Source organism: Eleutherodactylus coqui, chromosome 2 (genome assembly GCF_035609145.1).
Source record: "Eleutherodactylus coqui strain aEleCoq1 chromosome 2, aEleCoq1.hap1, whole genome shotgun sequence".
Lineage (NCBI taxonomy): Eukaryota > Metazoa > Chordata > Amphibia > Anura > Eleutherodactylidae > Eleutherodactylus > Eleutherodactylus coqui.
In genome coordinates, this window is record NC_089838.1 from 226042021 (window position 1) to 226064929 (window position 22909).

At 45.7% G+C, this 22909-nt stretch overlaps 1 protein-coding gene across 1 annotated transcript in view; it reads left to right on the forward strand.

Moving 5' to 3' along the window:
• Positions 1-10951: 10951 nt before the first annotated feature.
• Positions 10952-22909, forward strand: part of RFX7 (regulatory factor X7) — a 70302-nt gene continuing 58344 nt past the window's right edge. Inside the window, exon 1 of the mRNA XM_066592557.1 lies at positions 10952-11583. Coding sequence (XP_066448654.1) covers positions 10952-11583 — 632 coding nt within the window. The remainder of the gene's footprint in view (positions 11584-22909) is intronic.

Consider the following 22909-nt stretch of genomic DNA (forward strand, 5'->3'; position numbering starts at 1 on the left):
GGGAAAAAAACTAAAACATACACTTCTACATCTGTTCTTGTAGTATGGGAATTATAGTATGTATACACTTGTAGCTGTCACACACTGTCTCCACACATAAAGAACATTTGTAACATGGCCATTTTTAATGCTATTTCCAGGCTTCTAGGCCAGTAAAAGGTTTTCTACTAACTTCTTTTGAAAGTAGTTTCATTCTTATAATTCAACTAAATATATGGATGGTGTATGGATGGCAAATATTGCTGTGTAAATGACTTATATATGTCTGGCCAAAAAATATTATAGCCAGCCATAGCACCCTAATAAAAGTGCAAGCCACAGTACACCAGTACTGGTAACCACTCATATAAGTCGCAGTCTCAGTGCTCCCTATAACAATGAGGGCTTATTTCGACGTGCGTGTATCCGACGGGTTTTCACGCCCGGCCGATATACGCTGTCCCTATGCAGGGGGAGGAGGTGGGCCAGGCTGGGAGCAGTGCACTGAGCTTCCACCCCGCCCCCTCCCATTGCAAATAGTGGTGAGGGGTGGAGAGGGGGCGGGAACTCAGTGCACTGTTCCCGACCTGGCCAGCCTCCTCCCCCTGCAGAGAGAGACAGCATATATCAGCCGGGCATGAAAACCCGGACGATATATCACTCCTTTTTTTCGCATGTGTATTTCAAATCTGTGTAGAAAAAAAAGGTCAGCATTGTATATACTATGGTGCGGATTTCAATTGGAATCCATTGAACACTCTTGATGCAGAATTGCTATGGATTGGAATCGGCACAGATTCTATGTCAAATTAAGGCCATGATCTGCTGTGTGCACATAGCCTGACAGTCATAAAAATTAGCAATGGGTCCCAAATAACCACAAAACCATGTTTCCCCCCTCAACAAAGTCAACTAAATCCAATTAGAAAAAATGAATGGGGTGCAAAGCCAACCTAAGGCCTCAAGCACACAAGCACATTTGGGATTCAATCATGTGGCCATGTGTACCACTGTATCTCAGTACAGTGGTAAACAAATATGGGGTCCATTTAAAAAATAACAATATATCATGCCCCAGCTCATGCTGCACATTGAAACAAGTTTTTTTTTTAGAACCTAAAGCTAAATCCAGGGGCGACTACTCCCTACTGATCCTCCTCGACCTCTCCGCAGCATTTGACACTGTCGACCATAAACACCTCCTCAATATGCTTTGCTCAATCGGGCTAAAGGACACTGCTCTCTCCTGGTTTTCCTCTTATCCATCTGACCGCTCGTTCAGCGTATCCTTTGCTGGCTCTACCTCCCCACCTCTTCCCCTTGCTGGTCCACCAGGGATCAGTCGTCGGCCCCCTCCTCTTCTCAATCTACACAGCCCCTATTGGACAAACTATCAGGAGATTTGGCTTTCAGTACCATCTCTATGCTGACGACACCCAGTTATGCACCTCCTCCCGTGACATCACAGCACCATTCTTTCAGAATGCCACCAACTGTCTATCTGCTGTCTCTAATATTATGTCTTCTCTCTACCTAAAACTGAACCTCTCAAAACTGACTTATTGGTGTTTCCGCCCTCTACTAACCAACCTCATCCTGACATCTCCATCTCAGTGTGTGGCACCACCATAACTCACAGACAGCACGCCCGCTGTCTTGGGGTTATATTTGACTTTGAACTTTCCTTTATCCCTACCTCCAATCTCTTGCCCAAACATATCACCTACAGCTCAAGAACACCGCAAGAATCCGCCCCTTTCTCACCATTGATACATTAAAATTGCTCACTGTTGTACTCATCCACTCTCGGCTCAAATATTGCAACTCGCTGCTAATTGGCCTCCCCCGCGCCAGACTCTCCCTTCTCTAATCCATCCTGAATGTGGCATCCAGGCTCAGCTTCCTGTCCAGCCGCAACTCGGACGCCTCTGTCCTGTGCCAGTCACTGCACTGGCTGCCCGTCAAATACAGAATCCAATTCGAACTCATTACCCTCATCCAAAAAGTTCTCTACAGCACTGCACCACCCTACACTGCATCCCTCATCTTAATCCAGCACCCAGCCCGCACCCCCGCTAACGAAATCAGACTAATTGCCCCTTTAATTCAAACCTCTCATTCCTGCCTCCAAGACTTCTCCAGAGCAGCACCGTTCCTCTGGAACACACTACCCAAAATTATCCGGGCAATTACTGGCGCACAAAACTTCACGTGTGCTGTAGAAACGCACCTATTCAGGGAGGCATGCCATATCTGCTTAACCTAACCCTTTTGTACTCCACCTGATAACATGCTCCCTGTCCTACTGACTGCAATCCTTGCTAGCTGTAATCAACCGCCCCCTGCAGTCATACCGACTCCATCACTATATGGCCTAACCATTGTAAGTGTGTATAGCATCCCTTACACTCCAACTCGCCATACTGTGCACATCTCTAGCCTCTTTACCTTCTACATCACCCCATTATTTGTAGTATGTAAGCTCGTTGGAGCAAGTGGTAAAATAATAAAATATATATATAGATATAAATTTTGTAGTGACACATCTGCACTTACCCCCAGAATAAAAATAACATCACTTGGGCATGTTGGGCGAATTAAAAAAAAATTAAATATCAAAAAACAATGCCACAATTGCCAGTTTTTGAACAGCTATCTACTAAAAATGCAATATAAACCAATGAAAAATGTTGTCTGCACCCAAAGATGGTAACATTTAAGGCCGCCTGCACGTAGGCGGATTTTTGCGTACACCTCTGGGTTTCACAGTAAATACCTTCCATAGCATGCTATGAAAAAGTGATTCTTCCTGCACACGAGCGGAAACTAATTGCAGTTTCCGCTTGTGGAGGAAAAATTGCAGCATGCTCTATTTTACTGTGATGTCCGACCGAATTCCGCGGGAAAGCAGGAGTTTTTAAAAAAATCGGTACTGTGCATCCCCGACAGCGGCTCAACGCAAAGTAATAAATATTGAGTTTTGTTTTTCTGTGTTTATTATTTTGTGTTACAGAATAAAAATTTTAAAATTCGAAATCTGCGATTTTCAAATTTATCATCCACTTTGCTTTAGTTCATGAAGAAACCCCTAAAAGAGTTATTTATTGCTTACTTTGTGTGGTATGATCTTTCTTACAAGGCGAAAAATTCATTATGCAAATTTGTCAAAAGTTTCTGTAAATTTAGAATTTTTAAAATAAAAAAAACGCAAGTATCGACCAAAATTCAGCACCAACATAAAGTACAATGTGTCACAAAAAAATATCACTCTCAGAATAATTTGAATAAGTAAAAGCATCCCACTTAGGCCGGTTTCACACTGGCGAGAAAATCGTGCTATTTTCACGCGATGGGAGAGTAAGGAAAGTGCAGAATTATCTGTGATGTTTTCACTCACGAGATGTTGAGTGAAAAAAAAATAATTGCAGCATGTTCTATCTTTTTGCGATGTCTCCCATTGCTTACAACGGGGCTAGCGGCAGCAGTGCTGGCCCCACTGAAAGCAATGGGTGTACTCTACCGCGGCTGTGACAGCCGCGGCAGGGGATTCTTGCATCCCGGTGGGGAATCCTTTTAGCCCCACGGGGAATCCCTTCAGGTGCGTCGGGAAAATCCCTTTAGCCACGGAAGAGGTTAAAGGTATCCCCGCGGGGATGAAGGGATTCCCCGGAGTGATGCGAGGCTGTTTTCAAATGAAAAACACCTCACATCCAGGGGTTTCACATGAATCATGGCCTGATATTGCCCTCGCCAGTGTGAAGCCAACCTTGAAGTGACACATGTCAGATTTGAAAAATGGGACCTGGTCGGTAAGGGGGTTATTGTAATCCTTCGATAAACACCGTGGCGTATGGCAGCATGTGCTTAATGCATTCTCCTGCCCTGTCTCAGGGTTCTCAACTTCAGCGTCTCAGAGCAGTAGACGGGGAAGAGAATTCAGGATAGACACACTGCTCTGTACAACACTGTGTATTGAAGGAGTGCATTAAAATGGTAAAAGTGTAGTCAGACTGTGGGCCCCATAATCTGGGTCAAGGGCATGCTTGACCCCAATTGCTGCACGTGCACGCAGCTACAACACGGATGCCCATGGGGATGGACCAGGAATGGGAGCATCAATTAGAATTAGCGATATATCGGCACAGCAAGTTTTTAGGGTAACCACTATTATTTTGGTATGGAGGGCAGAAAGACACCACTACTATTCTAGAGGCACAGAGGTACCACTATTATTCTGAGGGGGATGCACAAGGGACCACTATTATATTGTGGGCGCATAAAGAGAGGAGCAGTATAAATTTCAGGTGGTGGCCAAAGAGGGTCCACTTATTACTTCTTAATTTGTGGGGGCATCACCTTGTGGTTGTCAATAATTATTAGCTTTAGGCACTGAGGCAGATAATTACTAAGGAACTGGGCACAAAGTAATTATTAATACAGCGTGTGGGTACAAACAGTGCCACTATTACTTTGAGGCATCAAGGGAATTTTTTACTGTGCAGGAGCACAAAGGAGGGTGGCTATCACTTTGTGGTGGGCATAATATGGGAATTAACACTGTGTGGGTACTATCATTTAGCCGGACATAAAAGAGGTACTAGTACTGTGTCTGCACAAAAGGGAGCATTATTACTGTGTAGGTGTAGTGGCCTGAAGTATACATATCTGGCCTCTCCATAAATGTCATGTGTTTAATGTGGATGCACTGTGCAATTGTGTGGTCAGTGACTTATGTGTATTGCACAGCTGCAATACAGAGGTTAATGCCTAGGTGTGTCTGGAAAATGTAACAGTTTGCAAGTATCCAACTTGTCGCGTGAACATAAAAGATATATGCGTTTGCAAGCTGTGCAAATAGAGGACTTTGGTTAGAGTACTATTGAATACTATCTTGTCACCACCACAATAATGGGTGGAGACCTACACTGAAAGTTAAGGCCTAGGGTACGCCTCTAAAGGTCCTCATTGGCTGCCTGCAGGAAGGTCCTAGCAGTGTGGGGATGTAGTTATGGCTATGATGGAGGGTTCGGGTTAGTTTCAGTGTTAGGCTTACATTATTAGCTGTACAGCCACAGTAGCACCGAAATATTCACAGCAAACAATGTAAGCCTTACACAGAAACTAACCCTAACCCTCCATCCCAGCAATAAATCATTGCCCACGCTGGGAGCGTAGGTGGGAGACTGCCGCCGAGAGTGACAGCAGGGCTGGTAAGGGGAGTGGATGGAGGTGGGAGACGGACGCTGGGGAGACTGACAGTGGGACCGGTAAGAGGAGCGGAGGTGGGAGACTACCGCTGCTGCCAGGGAGACTGACAGCGTGGTTGGTAAGGGTGTTGGAGGTAGGAGACTGCCGCCGGGACACGAGAGTGACAGCGGGGCCAGTCAGGGGAGATAGTAAGGGGAGATACAGTCACAGCAGCGCTGCTGGGATGGCAAGCTGGCGGCTACAGTCAGAGCGGGGGCAGGAGCAGCCCCGTCGCAGCAGCAGATAGCAACGGCACACTCGCATCTGTGGCTTGTGTGGAAGGCAGCAGGACACTCTAATCGGAGACCGGAGTGGTGAGTGCCAGGACCTGTGAGGCCGAGGAATGGGTGCCAGCCATGCACCCAATCAGGAACAGGGGGTGTCACTGGCCTGTCAATCTTGTCTCCACCACTACTTCCGTTGGTTAGTTAGTTATTAGTCAGTTAGTGAGTGACCAGAAAGTCAAGTCATCCTGCCAGACAGTCCCTGAGTGAGCCTGCATGTCTCCCTGTGGATTATAATCCGTCTGAGAGAAGTGTGAAAGTCAGGAGAAAGTTCCACCTAGGCCTTTCAAAGATGAAGGAAGTGGAGAGGCATCCCTTCTACCTGAATATGGAGAATACCCCGTTTTACCCCCAGTTGGTCTAGAGTTGTCAGTCATCATGGAAGGAATGAGAATGCGCCCTAATGGACATCTAAACCGTGAGTGTTTGCAGGTAGAGAGTGAGAGAAATCGTCCGGGAGAGTGATGCTACAGATAGTAAGGACTGTGCGTATCAAGATCCCCCAAGTTGCCTCCCTGCCACTTCCCAAGTAACTGTTGTTCCAGAGCCAATTCTCCATTGTAAGAACTGTTGTGTGTTATCCATTTTGGATGCTACAGTAAAGAAGGACTTCACCGACCGTTCCCGGTTTAGTCTATTTAAAGTACAGCCCTGTGTGTGTTTGGACTATTTATTGCACCATCGTCGGAGTTCACTGCAGTGGATGGAACGGTGGCATCACCCGTGACATGTACTGAAGTTTCTACACAGAAATTTATTTAGGTAACCCCACCACTAGCGTTGCCTGGAGAGGCCTGCCAGGGCCTTGGCAAAGGGCTGCATGCATCCCTCACGGGAGGAGATGGTAGTGCCACTATGACTTTCCTTTCGGCTACCCTGCTATCTCCTCAGCTGTGGGCCCTGTGCCTTGGTCACTGCATAGGGGACACTGAAAGGTTAATTGGGGGTAGCAGCAGGATTGTGAGTTTGTGTGCAGAAATGAGTCCTAGTTGGAAGGCGTTTTCATGTCAGTCTGGGACAGAAAGAAGAATCCAATCAAGGAAGACCTCACCTATTAGTCTCTGGATGTAACTGTACCATATTTAATTTTCACTTGGTAAAACTTGCACCTAACCATTATTTGTTGACATATAGCTTAGTTGCTGTATCTAAGCAGGCCATATTATAAGTTGTCTTATGGATATGCTGACTCTGATGTGTGTGTGAATGGCAGCTGTGCCCACATTGCCAACCCGAGCCACTGTAGTGTGGACAGAGGTGTCTGCTTCCAGTTGATCATCTAGGATTTCAAGAGGTGGACCCCTACAATCAACTATTGATGACCTATCCTGAGGTCATCTATAGTAAAGTCCTGGAAAACCCCTTTTAACTTTTTCAGCAATTTGCGTTACATTAGCTCTTCTGAAAGATAGGACCAGACTTTACTACCTACGTGAATCAACAATCATTAAGTGATCAAGTCTCTGTTACTAGTTCTCCAGTTTTCCTTCCTTAGGTCCCTTTTGGCATGTACTTTCCATAAGACCTGCTATTTTGGAGTTTCTCAGACCCAGTCATCTAAACATCACAGTTATGTACTTGTCAAAGTTGCTCAAATCCTAACGCTTGCCCGTATTTCCTGCTACCAATACATCAACTCTAAGACTCGAGTCTGGGTCCACACATTTTGGAAAACTGCAATGTCATGGCAACCCAATTTGACAGATGCCATTGGTAGGATATAATCATTCTTACTTACTTCATCTACCAGTGACTTTAATGTTACGTTTGGACTCTCTCTCTCTGTAGAGTGTCCCACATATGGGAAAATACACTTCAACATGAAAAAAATCTGTATAAAAGCTTTATAACTAGATTTACATAGACATCAAAGGATAGCTGTAAGTCATGTTTGACTTCTGTAATCACATTAGGTGCTCAAAGTGCTCACCATTAACATCCAGACACTTCTGATTTCCGTGAACTACTGCACAAACAGCATTGGTACCGGTGTTGACAGGGATTGTCAAGTGTGCCTCCGCCATTTTATTTGATTCTCCTGATGACCACATGGAGGCTTTATCAATTGTACAACTACTGGCATCATTATAGACGAGATAATACCACATATTGCTGCCATATATTCAATTTGGATTTTAAAATAGGCCATAGATAACACACTATTGAAGTGTGTATACATTTTTCGGGACACTCTGATATATATACCTATGTATATATATACTGGAGGATCATTGCATTTGGAAGAGCTAGCATGTGAGATCCTGTGATGAGTAACACGGTACCACATGATGGCTGAGTCACAATCTGCTCTGAGATAATGTGCTGGCCTCTCTTTTGCACAGGGGTAAACGTGTTGACTCAAGTGAATTTGACCGCGGGCGGATTGTTGGTGCCCAGAGGTGTAGTGCCAGTATTTCTGAAACAGTTGCACTTGTCGGTTGTTCTTACACCAAGGTATCAAGCGTGTACCAAGACTGGTTGAACTATGGAATAATCATACAGAAAATCACACAGCGGCAGGCCACAGGTGGTTGATCCTAGAGGCGAACATCTGGTGGCATGTCTGGTATCTCAGCAATGACATGCCATAGTAGGCCAATTGACCCAGCAGTACAACAGCAGGGAAGTTAGACAAATTTCCAAAATGACCATGTGGAAACCTTGCATTGATTGAGGTTCAATATCTAAAGACGGACAAGAGTTCCCCTGATGAATAACACCTTGCAAGGGCCAAGAAAAGACATCAATGGACATTGGACACATGGCAAAAGGTCATCTGGAGTGACAAGTCTCTTTTAAGGATCTCATATGGATGGCCAGGTTTGTATCTGGCATAAACAGCATGGAACTGTATTCCATGGGTGCACCTAGCCAGTGGTGGCAGTGTCACGATCTGTGGAGTATTTTCCTGGCATGGCCTAGTACCGTTAGTCATTATATCACAATCCTTTAATGGTGAACACTACAGGGACCTATTAGTTGACCATTTGCACCCACAGCTTCAGGTGGTCTTCCCCCGACCATAATGCCATTGTTACGATCGTGTGGGCAAACTAAGCACGGGGCCCACACGATCGCGACCAAAGAGGACTGGGTACGCACACGGGTTTCTGGCAAACTGGCCTTGTGCTACCGGGAATTTTACCTGGCCCTACCTAAGCGGGGACATTGCCCCAATAAGGGCAGCCCAGTGGTCTTCGCTACAGTAGCTGAAATGCAACCACTAGTAACAGATAGGAAGCTGAATATAAATACCAGGTATTAGTTGATATTTTGTACAAAACATGGAAGCTAGCGGGCCAAACTTCATGGCTCCTGGTTATACCGCTAGTCCCTACACTAACCAGGAGTCCAGCAGAACTGGACAAAGTTCGCACAGAATGCTGCAACAGGACACAGATAGCAGGTCACACAGCAAGCTAACACAAAACTGACAGAATATAAACAAACAAACTGACATGAACCAGCAAGACACAGATCACACAGCAAACTTCAACAGATAAGGATTCATGACTGCTCACCCTGAACACCACACAGAGACTGACCAGGAGCTGGGTTTATATGTGAGCACAAACTCAGGAGATTGGCTAGCAGGAAGTACCACACCCAGCCAGCTCAATCAATTAACTCTGTGAGGTCTATGCTGCTAGGGCAGAGCCTGTAAGTCACTCATTCGGGATGAAGGACCTGTGGTGATGTCACTATCATGTGATCAGGGGTGGAGCATGTAATTCACCCACAGATGGACAGGTTGTCATTAGTAGTTTGACTACTAATTATTAGGAAATTATAGTATCAAAATTTCCAGTGGCGCAATGCGTCACACAGCTCTGCTACATGGACCTCACACACACACAGCCCTACTACATACATTGTTCATCCCATACAACAGGGATCAGAAGCAGCCCAGCACTGGACGTGAAGGACCTGTGATAAAGTCACCGTCATGCTTTGCCCTTGATCACATGACGATAATGTCATCAAAGGTCCTATATCGCCAGTGAGGGAGTTACATGCTCTGCCCCTTATCACATTATGGCGATGTCATCATGGGTCCTGCATCCTTGTGCAGATTACAGACTGCAAACCCCCTCCCGCCTCGGTTGCTATGGAATACTAAAGAACACCTAGCTGGACAGCAGCCATGTGCGTACAGAACCTGTGATGAAGTCACCGTCATGTGATCAGGGGCGGAGCTTGTAAGTCACTCACAAACCTACTAACTCACAAACGCACGGACGGACAGGTTGACGTTAGTAGTTTGATATATATATATTATATGTTTTCACTCATATATATACAGGGTGTGCAGGTGCACTGCTCCTGACAAAAACTACTGCATACATTGTGCCGCAATGATCAATGTTCTCTCCATCATTACGGGCAGCGAGTTTATACACAACTGCAATACATACGTGAAAATATCGCATTCATGAAAGCCTTAGGGTAGTTTCACACGGTGACGGTGATATCGCCGCGAGAAAATCGTGTCAAAATCGTAAGTTTGTCCACAAAATATCTGAGCACCAGTGATGTTTTTTTTTAGCAAAAACATTGCTGTCGCTTGCAATCAGGAATTTATAAAAACGCATCATACAAAAATCGCAAGTTTGTGCGTTGCGATAAAACGAAAGCTCCATAGGGAAACATGGGCGATAAAACAGAGCATAACGCCAAAAGATAGGACATGCAGCGATTTTTAAATCTCGCAACATCGCATGAGTGAAAACATCGTAAACGTCAAGCAAACCATTTAAAAACTTGGATTTCATAAATCTGGGTTTTCACGCACTCTTGCGCGATTTTATTGCCCGTGTGAAAACGGCCTTACAAAAAGCATCGCTGACGTATAGACATCTCATGAACAAAATAGCAATTTTGCCACGGTGACATGGCGACCGCCTGTGTGACACCGGCCGTGGGTCTCTCTCACAGAGCCGGTTTTTGACAGTGTTTAGTGGTGGTTTGTAACGCGCACTAAAAACGCTGTACTGAGCCTCCATTCATTTCAATAGGGCTTTTCAGACGAGCGTTTTAGCAAAGCGTTTCTAACACACGCTGAAACGAACGCTATATGTTCTATTTTAATATGTTCAACAAATTGTTTAGCGCAGCAAATCACGCATTGCAATAATGGAGTGCGTTAAAAACGCTGTTAAATGTGGTAAAAATGCCGTATTTTTTCCAAATGCCTGGTTGAAAGTGGCATTATAAACTGCCAACATGAAAGTATGTAATATCTAAGCAAATACCTAATACACATTTCATATATATATATATATATATATATATATATATATATATATATATATATATATATATATACATATATATTTATATATATATGACACACATATGCAGTGTATGTGCTTCAGGGTAGTCATGTATGTAGTGACTACAGGGCGGCCGGCGGTGGTGAGGAGGGCTCTTGTCAGTGCGGCATGATGTGTGTAGTAGTTGTTGTCACGAGCAGTGCGCCTGCGCAGTCCGGGCGCAGCCTCCGCTCCTCTCCAGTGAGCGCCGTGCGGGCTGCTGGCGGCTGCAGTGGGACCAGGTGTTGGATTTACCCGGAGCGCAGCCGTGAGGGGCAGCTCTGCCCTCTGGACGTTAATGCCCCCGTCCCCAACTGCCCTTCCTGCCAGTACCCATCCCGCCACCAGCACCTAGCCCTCTCCCCTCCCCGTCCTCCAGCCTCACCATGCCCCTCACCCCGCTGCACGCCGCTCTACGGCACTAGCTGCCCTCACCCCACCCCTCCCCCGAGCAGGCTGCCCCCGTCATGTCCCTCCAGCACCGGGAGGCGACATACTCGAGGTCGGGGTAAAGGCCTAGTGTGCAGAGCTCCTTCCGTCCTCCTGCTTCCACCCCTCCCCATTCCCTCACACACACGGAGCCCAGCATCAGCAGTCATCATGGCAGAGGAGCAACAACAACAACAAGCGGCGAAGAAGCAGCGGCCCGAGCAGCCCCAGCTGCCCTCCTCCTCCTCGCCGGGGGCACTGCCAGCCCTGGTGACAGGACTGCAAGGGACAGAAGCCAATGCACTGCAACAGAAGATCAAGAACTCCATCTGGTGAGCCCCATGCCAGCCTGCCATTCATTCATCTGCCATCTTACTGCTCATACATGTCACCTACACGTATTATTACCCGCTACATGTGTCATGTATGCAACCCCGTATACATGTCATCACCCGCTACATGTGAGGTATGCCAACCAATATACACCTGTCATCATCCGCTACATGTGTCATGTATGCAAGCCCATATACATGTCATCACTCGCTACATGTGAGGTATGCCAACCAATATACACCTGTCATCATCCGCTACATGTGTCATGTATGCAAGCCCATATACATGTCATCACCCGCTACATGTCATGTATGCAAGCCCATATACATGTCATCACCCGCTACATGTGAGGTATGCCAACCAATATACACGCGTCATCACTCGCTACATGTGTCATGTATGCAAGCCCATATACGTGTCATCACCTGCTACATATGAGGTATGCCAACCTATATACACCTGTCATCACCCGCTACATGTGTCATGTATGCAACCCTGTATACATGTCATCACTCGCTACATGTGAGGTATGCCAACCAATATACACGTGTCATCACTCGCTACATGTGAGGTATGCCAACCAATATACACGTGTCATCACCCACTACATGTGTGATGTATGCAAGCCCATATACACCTGTCATCACCCACTACATGTGTCATGTATATATGTATGCAAGCCCATATACACCTGTTATCACCTGCAACATGTGAGGTATGCCAACCAATATACACCTGTCATCACCCGCTACATGTGTCATGTATGCAACCCCGTATACATGTCATCACCCGCTACATGTGAGGTATGCCAACCAATATACATGTGTCATCACTCGCTACATGTGTCATGTATACATGTATGCAAGCCCATATACACCTGTCATCACCCGCTACATGTGTGAGGTATGCCAACCAATATACACCTGTAATCACCCGCTACATGTGTCATGTATGCAACCCCGTATACATGTCATCACCCGCTACATGTGAGGTATGCCAACCAATATACATGTGTCATCACTCGCTACATGTGTCATGTATACATGTATGCAAGCCCATATACACCTGTCATCACCCGCTACATGTGTGAGGTATGCCAACCAATATACACCTGTAATCACCCGCTACATGTGTCATGTATACATGTATGCAAGCCCATATACACCTGTCATCACCTGCTACATGTGTCATGTATGCAAGCCCATATACACTTGTCATCACCCACTACATGTGTGAGGTATGCCAACCAATATACACCTGTCATCACCCGCTACATGTGTTATGTATACATGTATGCAAGCCCATATACACCTGTCATCACCTGCTGCATGTGTCATGTATGCAAGCCCATATACACTTGTCATCACCCACTACATGTGTGAGGTATGCCAACCAATATACACCTGTCATCACCCGCTACATGTGTCATGTATGCATGTATGCAAGCCCATATACACCTGTCATCACCTGCTGCATGTGTCATGTATGCAAGCCCATATACACTTGTCATCACCCACTACATGTGAGGTATGCCAACCAATATACACCTGTCATCATCCGCTACATGTGTGATGTATGCGAGTCAATATACACGTCATTCATCTACAATCTTACTGCTCATACATGTCACCTACACGTGTCATCACCTGCTACATGTGTGATGTATAAATGCATGCAAGCAAGCCAATGTCACGTGTCATTCATCTACAATTCTACTTTTCATACATGTCATCACCCACTGTATGTGTAATCTATACATGCAAGCCAATATATGCGTGTCATCACCCACTACATGCGTGTTGTTCATCTCAATACATATGTAATGTGTGCAGCATTGTACAAGTATACATGCACGCAAGCCAATACATACATGTGTGAACATTCTGCACACATCAATGCGTGCATGTATATACACTGTTGCTAAATATATACATTTATATCTTCACATGTTCATATGTTGTTACATTCACTCTGCACTTACATTCTCATACATGTATACTTGTGATCTTTACATACAACTTTTCACTCATGTCTATATGTCACAGGATCTTCACATACAACTTTTCACCCACGTCTGTATGTCACGTGATCTTTACATACATCATCTTACCCATGTCTATATGTCACTGGACCTTTACATACATCATTTCACCCATGTCTATATGTCACGGGATCTTTACATACATCATTATACCCATGTCTATATGTCACGGGATCTTTACATACATCATTATACCCATGTCTATATGTCTTGTGACCGTTACATACATCATTACACCCATGTCTATATGTCACGGGATCTTAACATACATCATTATACCCATGTCTATATGTCTTGTGACCTTTACATACATAACCACACATTAGTGCCCATCTCTCTTATCATTTCATGGCATGTGACCTTTACGTATATCCTGCCTTATTTGTAGGCATGATGCGTCCTCTCCTATATATGTGTAGGGCATGTGACTGGCACACGTGCCATGAGCTACATGGGCACAGGTCATGTGGTACACTAGGTGACCTGACATACATGTCACCTGAGCCCCCTCATTGTTGGCGTGGTGCAGGGTATAAATAGCAGTTGGTAGTGGCGGTGGAGGAGGGGCAGGTGGAGCAGCAGAGGACGGCGGCTCCTATTCTTCCTAGGAGATTGCAGATGGGAGTGCAGGGATGTGTACAATGTCATCAGCGCCTCCTAATTGCTGCGATTCCAATCAGTATCCCCCTGCAGATACGACGGGGATGGATGTGGTCATCGCTCTCCTCGGGGATGACATATTTGTACAAGAATAACAAAGGTGGTCAGATGGAGGCTCCTTGCTGAATGGCTGGCTGCTGGCTGGTTTCTAGCATCAGGTCACTAGACTGATGCATTGTGGGAGTGTCTAATACTGATGGATAAAAATCACACCTGTTTAGCTGCTTATTGGCATGGTCTGTGCCCGTACTGTGCCCATCTCTATAGGGCTGCACTGTATAGACCTAGATTATTACTGTTTTATTAGCATCTGTATATTTCCTCCTCCTCCTCCTCCTCTGCATCGGGGTTGGGGAGAAATGGTCGCCGGAGACTGTTTACATCCTCGGTGGTGGTATGTCATATTTCTGACAAAATGGCTACGGAGTGCAGACCTTGATATAGACACCATTTTTATGCATAATTTACATTGCGTGTACCAGATTTAATCAGTGTGATTTACAGCCTATCTGCTGGTGTGTTAGGCTCTGCACACAATGGCAGCCCGTCTAGTACTGCTGCGCTTCGGGTTAATGGAAACATCCTATATTTCTTGCAAGCCCCTGCTATTGTACTGGTAACAGACATGTGCATTGTTTGTGGTGCCAGCTGTGCCGCACGGAGCATTCACTGCGGATCTGCTGCCATCAGGTCGGGATTATGGAGGTGTTTTGTACGGGGAAGAAGAATACATTTCTGGAGGCTGCAAATAAGAAGCAGTCCTATTAGTGGAAAGGGACGGCCTCCTCTTTTGGAAGCTAACGGGTTAAAGCCATGTTGACGAGATTAGTGGTGATGGCAGGACTTGATCCCATGACCTTGTAGATTCAAGTGCAAGGCTCTTAACACCAGATCACACATCCACACCCATTTAATAATTAATAAACATAATCTGCCCGTCTCGTGGAACCGTCTGCAGCGCTTTAATAGAATCAAAAGTCACATTCGCTTGCGTGTCTCAAAAAATTGGCGTGACAAATGGCAATTTTTGGACATTTTTTTGGTAGCCAGCCTCGGCACAACAGTGACTAGCTCTACAATGTCAAGGTCATACGAGGTGCTGTCAATGAAGAACACCTTGTCCTCACAGTTGTGAGATTCCCAGTACTCGTTGTGACGCGGCGGTGGGTATAAGTGCACTCTTGGCCGCGGGACTGGGTGGTGTTAGGTGTTTAGCACTGGAAGGAGTTGGGTGATGACTGATGAGTATTTTTGCAGCCCTTTGGGCTATTGCCTAGACGTTGACGGTGCGGTATGTGCTCCTGCATGTGTGATTCCAGTCTTATGGTGGCCCTCGCCGTTAGATGATCGCAGACAATATTGCTGGGATAAACAAGTCGGCCTGTTGTCTGACCTACTTAGTAATGTCAGGAGGTCTGACCAAAATTGGTTGGATGAGGCTCCATTCAGACCTCTTTATTGTGTGTGCACAAAATTACCCCAAATTGGGTCTTTCTGAGCATTTTGGATGGGTGTAAATCTCCTAAAATGTGATTGCGGCATTGTGCATCAATATGTCAGACTGTATCCGTAAATGTGCTTGTGTAACGTGAGCCATGCCAGGACAAATCACCCAAGGGTAACACCCGGGCTCACATGGCCATCTGGATTCCGCATGTCACAGCCCACAGCGGACTCCGGGTCTCACCCCAGCCAACGACCCTGCACAACTTTGCTTTTCTGTATTGTGGATAACCGCGGACGCTAGTTGTCGGTCATGCGCACTACAGATTAAAAAAAATATATATATATTTGTTTTTCCCATGCCGACGCTATTCGATGATGCGGGGACCCGCAGCCTATCTTCAATGTCAATGGCGGACAGGCTGCGGGTCGGACGGCTTCTATTCACTTCAGGGGAAGCCATCTGTGTATTCCGCAGAAATAGGCCGCCTGCACACGAGCGGAAATCCCGCCGCGGGATTTCCCGCGGGATTTCCGCCGCTGAAAGTTTGCATAGGAGTGCATTAAAATACGCACTCCTATGCAGACGGCCGCGGTTTGGCCGCGCGAAATCTCGCGCGGCAAACAAACCGCGGCGTGTTCTAATTTTCTGCGGGGCACGCACTCACCCGGCCGCCGGCTCCGGTCTGCGCATGCGCCGGCTGCGCGGCAGCCGGCACATGAAAGAGCCGGGGCCGCCAGGCGCGGGTGAGTACGCGCTCGTCCCTGCAGGCGCTCGGGTCGGATCGCGCGGCGAGAATTCTCGCTGCCGGATCCGACCCGCTCGTCTGCAGGCGGCCATAAAGAACATGCTGCCATTTTAAATCCACTTGCGGAATCAGCAATCACTATCCGATCATCTGAGTGGACAGGTCAATGTTCTGTTTCAGTGTAAGCGGAATACTGCCGATCGTCCGCACGGGCGACGATCACGGATTCCGCAATTGAACTCCTGTCATGTGAGGCCAGTCTTAATCTGATTTTTACCAAACTGTGCATGTTTGTTCATTACTAAAATATACTTATAAAAATCTTAATTTTCAGACCTAACGAGTCACAGGTACCCGAGAACCAGAATTTTCGATAATTCATATTCTGAAAATTACTGCGTGAAGGAAGATGTGCGCGGTGTCATTCTCGTTATAAGGGCTCGCTCACATAGGTGTATGCGGGTTTCAGAAAATTGCATATTTGCGCACACAAAAAAAGTACACAGAAGGGCCCACCGATTTACACGCCCGTGTAAATGAGCCTTCACCCTCTAACTCCCGTACACATTTCTGTAAAATTGGAACAAAAAAGTTTTTTTTGTTTTTTTTTGGAGTTTCTTACTAAATTTCAGGAAGGCGTTACCTAATTCTTGCTGGTGACAAACTCTAGACTAACGACCGTTTTAGTGGTGGCAAATATGACCAAATACACCTGAATATGCTTTCTATCATGAATTGGGAGAGAAATCTGCTTTTGAACCGAAATTACATGAATTAATTTTAATTAAGAAATGACATTGTTGAAATACATAGATGGTCCAAATCAGACTTGTGGCTGACTCTTATCTATTGTGTTTGGCCCATCTAAGACCACTCTCATACAGGATGCTTTTTACCGCAATTAGTGCGGTGTCCCCGAATGCCGCAATTGTTTTCATTAGGGCCTCGCAGACCAGCGCTCTAACACAGCTGAGATTTTGGAGCGCTGCCTGCTCTATTTTCGCAATGTTTTAGCACTTTTTTAACATCACCCGTCATCACCCGTCACAGTGATTGAGTGCGTTAAAAACCGCAGTCAAACGCTATAACATGCATTTGAAAATACAGCGCGAAATAGTGGTATAATACCGCTGTTACACGTTGCGTTTTCTGAAAACGTGTGTGAGAGCAGCATTAAAGGGGCCATACACATTAGAGAAAGTGAGCCAAACTCTCTGCCTCGTTGGCATCAGCTGACCCGTGTGCAGGGGTGCGCCAATTCTTCTTCGGAGGCCGATCAGCCATGTTGGATTTCAGCATTCTCAATCTTATGTTCCCAATAGAAATGCTGCCAGATGTGGCCTATTCTCCTCTGCCCGCTGACAACATATGTGCGCTCCGCCGAGCCTTCATTTGTTGGAAACAACGGTCAGACCAAGGAGTACACAGCAGAAGCAAAATGGTCATATTTTTTGATGTTTTGTGTTCAAGGCCCCAGTGTTGGATTTTCCCCTTGGTCTGACTCCTATCAGACCCATAGGGGTCCAACCGCTGGGATCACTACCGATCTGAAGAATGGGGCTCTGGCGCATCCTGAAGTACAACACTCTCATTGATTTCAATGGGGCCTTGAAGATGCCTAAGATTGTGTTCATATGCTGCAAGAGTTCCTCACCTTCCCAAACCTCCGTCCCTCCCATTTGTTTGCACACTACAGCGATGGCGTACATGGACAGGGGTGATCAAGTATCCTGATGACTTTAATTCTAGTTGGATGTCCCATCTCTGCAACCCCCAGCTATCTAGACTACTGTATATAAAATGTGGTCAAACTGCAAATTGGCATAGTTTTAAAATTGATTTTTAAAAACGGCATGATTTCACAGATAAGCTGCGCGGCCATTAACGGCTTGTTTGAAAACAAAAATTGCGTCAAAACCTAATATTGGCTTGGTTTTTGGCTGCCACTCTTTTCTGCTGTCCCCGTAGGCCGCTCTCATGCAGGCATCCAGGATGTGTTTTATCGTGTTTTTGAGCGTTATTTTCGAATGCATTGTACAGTGTTCAGCGGCAATTTAAAAAAAATATTTTTACCTTAATTTTTTTCTTCGGAATGGGTGATGAGGTGCGTTATAAAGTGCTTAAAAATAGAACAGACCGCACTCAAAAAAACGCAGCGTTAGAAACGCCGTAATCGAACGCTAGTCTGAGAAGCCCTATTGAAGTAAATGCAGGCGTTTTACAGCGGCGTTTCTGAACGGCGTAAATAGCGGTGAGCGGCCTTATAGGGGTCACTTGCTGCATTATTTATGTGAGACACTTCTAGCGCTCTTGTTTGAGGGGTCATTTACACAGCGTTACAATGGGCCGGCTGCTTAGCTGTCCAGCTTAATCCACGGCCGATGCTTTTCCTTCTCCGTAGGCCCCAGCGTTTAGCGTCTTTTACTTATGGGGGTCCTGCATGGTTTTATGTCAAGTGGGTGGTTTAAACTGGCCAGTGTTAATGGCTGACATGTTGGATTGACGTTGGTCAGGACTCAAGGCAGAAAAAACAACAATTTCTAGGAGCTGTTGGCGGCTTAGCTGAAAGATTTCAGAGGAAAATGTTTTTAGTTGCCAAATAAAAAAAATGAGCGGAACACACAGCTGCTTCTTCTCTCCGTAGGCCATGGAAGCCCATGTCACGGTCCTCCCTAAACCGGACCAGGCCCCAGAGTCTGCTACAACTATACACCTATCTGCTTAGTAAACGTAGAAGCCTTATGCCAAGATGCTGGCTGGACGGTTCCATCCTGATCCGGTGGGCTTTGTTCCACTGGGGAGGGAGGTCCGCGACAATACTTGGAAGACACTTGATATCTTTCACTTTGCACAGTCCAAGCGTATCTCTTTTATGATTGTATTGATCAATGCGGCATAAGCGTTTGATGGAGTGGCATGGCCTGCAATACACTATTCTCGGGGCGGCAACATCTTTACTTCATCATGAACCAAAGCCCGCTTAATTTAAATGTTACTCTTATGGACCGGTGGATCTGCCCTCTCTCCCCCGTCCTGTATATTTACTGATGGAACACCTCATATCTTCCATACAGGATTCCTCTGATATAACTATTGGGGGTGGAGTACAAATTTCAGATCATGATCTGATTTTAAGATTAAGATGACCAAATTAAAGGTTTTAAACATCACCTTGCCCTTACAAGCCTCTATACAGGACAATTACCCTTCTTCCTGACCTGCTGGAGGAATTATTTGGGTATCCACATCAAGAAGAATCTTACCAAGCCATTTATTCTAAAGTTTAAACCCCTTCACTCAAATGCCAAAGATTTAGAATTGGCCCGGCCGTGATTATTCATGGTTTGGTCACGTTACCATAAAAAGGATGAACCTTCTTCTACTTCTGTTTTTACCTTTTTCAGCTCTCGTTTCTTGCCTCGTCTTTCCTCTAATCATTTCCTGGGGAGGAATAAATATAATCCGCATATCACATGGGCGTACAGCACACGCTTAATATGCGGTAATCAAGTGCCTGTGTCAGCCCAGTTTTGGCTCCTATTTCACAAATGCTAGCGGCTTCTGCAAGTGGTTGTATTGTCCCATCTGGGGGTTTTATACTGTGCGCGGAAATAAGGGGGTCTTAGGGCCTCATGTCCACGGGTATAATTGAATTGCGGACGATCTGCAGTTCAATGTGCCCATAGATAATCATTGGGCATCTGCAGGTAATCAAATACCTATTTGTCGTATTTCGCTGTGGGCTCCCGCATGCGGAACCAACCCGTTCGTGTGCAGGTGGCCTTAGTTTCCCTTGCATTCAGACGGCCGTGTACGAGTTGGTCCTGAGATTCTTGGGCGCAACTTACATCAGATGGCACGCAGACATTTAAATGTGTGGAAGAGTGAATATTGTATGCTCTACTCTTGTCCCTGAAACGGCCCAAAATAGGACAAACTGCGGTAGATTTACTTATTTATGACACAAACCATTGGTCCTTTAAATAAGAAAAAAAAAATCGTATGTCTGAATAGCCTTGATTTTAATGGGTCTGAATACAATCAGTTTACTCGGATACAGAAACTGACTATGTGAATTAGGCCTAAGTATTATTCTAACATTAATTATATATATATATAAATTTGGACACTAAAAATTTCATTTTGCTCCTAACCCTTCAGGAGGCAGTGGGTTATAGTTACTCTTCATACCCCGCTCGGAGCACTCGGCTGTATAACAGCCAGGTGCTCCGAGCAGAGAACAGCTGGATGCAGAAGACAAGTGGCCCCGCTTGACTTCTGCATCCCCTGCTCGGAGCGCTTAGCTGTATAACAGCCGGACGCTCCAAGCAGAGAACAGCTGGATGCAGAAGACAAGCAGGGACACCCTGCTTGTCTTCTGCATCCTCCGCTCAAAGCGCTCGGCTGTATAATAGCCGGGCGCTCTGAGCAGAAGACAAGCAGGGACACCCCCGCTTGTCTTCTGCATCCTTCGCTTGAAGCGCTCGTCTGTGTAACAGCCGGGCGCTTCAAGCGGGGAACAGCTGGATGCAGAAGATGCAAGCGGGGTGTCCCTGCTTGTCTTCTGCTCGGAGCACCCGGCTGTTATACAGATGAGCGCTCCAAGCGGAGGATGCAGAAGACAAGTGGGTTGTCCCCCGCTTGTCTTCTGCATCCTCCACTTGGAGCGCCCGTCTGTTAACATCCAGCTGTGCCCTGCTCGGAGCGCCCAGGTATTAACAGCTGGATGCAGAAGACAAGCGGGGCCATGTCTGAATAGCCTTGATTTTAATGGGTCTGAATACTATTAGTTTACTCGGATACAGAAACTATGTGAATTAGGCCTAAGTATTATTAGGCCTAAGCTCCACGCCGACCTCTTTGTAGTGGCCGGTTCTTGTAACTGCAGGCACAGCTCTCATTGAAGGTCAGTCGGACTTACTAATGTTAAAAATGCATCACATCACCTGAAAACCGTAAGTCCGTGCTTTGCAATGCGATAAAAAGGAGGCTACATAGGGAAGATAAAAAAAATCGCACATCGCAGAAAGATGGGATATTCCAAGGTTTTTTTTAATCTCACAACATCGCATGAGAAAAAATATCGCAAATACGAAGGAAACCATTGAAAATTATTGGTTTCATAATTCTGCGCTTTTACTCACTCACATCGCTCAAAAAACATGCGATTTTTTTTTTTTTTTTTTTTTTTTTTTTTTTTTTTTGTTTTGTTTTGTTTATTTTTTTCTCCTCCGCAAGTGTGAAGGCACCCTAAGGCCGTTCACACCTGCATTAGGTCTATCCATCTCTGTGTATAATGCTTGGAGCAGAAAAGCAGAATTAAATGTTTTTTCCCCACTGATTGAAATAGGTTTTCAAAAAACCAGAATGCTTTTGGTTTGTTTCTGTTGTCGGTTTTTTTTATGGAACAATTGTCACTTTCTGCAGCACTATTTGCTTTAACAACAAATAAAAAAGCAGAAACGTAAAGGAACAGAAGCAAACTTGAAAGCTTGCTATATTTTTTAAACCCTATTGAAATCAAAGGGGAGAAAAGGAAACTTTTAGACTGAATGCCCACAGACAGATAACCGCTGCAGGATTCGCGGTCAGACCCCCGCTGCGATGCCTGCAGCAATGTCTGTCCATAGACATGCTATGTTAACAGATTCTCCCCTGCCCACAAGTGGAAATCAACTGCGATTTTCCTCTTGCGGGTGAGAGTCGTAGCATTTCCTAGTCATCGCGGAAAATCGCGCAACCGGCTTCCATTGCAGTTAATGGAAGCTGTCCATCCCGCGATACTTTCGCTGTGAGCACAGTGGAAGTATCGTGGGAAATTGCATCACCGCCCATCATGTGCTGCACTGTGCATGTGTGCCGGCAGAGACTCTCGCCGTGGATCCGAAGAGGTGAGTATGGGGTCTTTTGGGGGGTGCCTGGTCTGATCCCGCTGTGAGATTTCGCAGGCGGAATCCGACCCGGCAGGAGGCCTTAATTGTGATTTTTTTTTTTTTTTTTTTTCCACAAAAATTGAACAGAGACTGAAAGCCCTAACGCAGGCGTGAATGGGTTCTGAATGGGAGAAGATGCACTGAAAGTTTAGTGCAAACTTTGACACAAAGTAAGGCTCTATTCACATCTGCATTAGGCCTTCAGTCATAACTCTGTTCCTCTGCTCCATTTGTGGAGCAGGGAAAAATAATTAGAAATAAATGTATCCGTATTCCTCCATGATTTTTATCAGGTTTAAATTTAAAAAAAAGCAAACAAAGTTTTGGGGCGGGGAGATGGATTAGTTTATTTCCATTTTAATTCTGTTTCTTTGCTCTAAAAACTGAGCACAGAAATGGAATTATGACTGAAGCCCAAACTTGGATGTGAAATGAGCCTAAGCTACCCAGGAGGTGGTTTAAGGTTAGACAAACATGTCCAACGTGTAGCAGGAGGCGC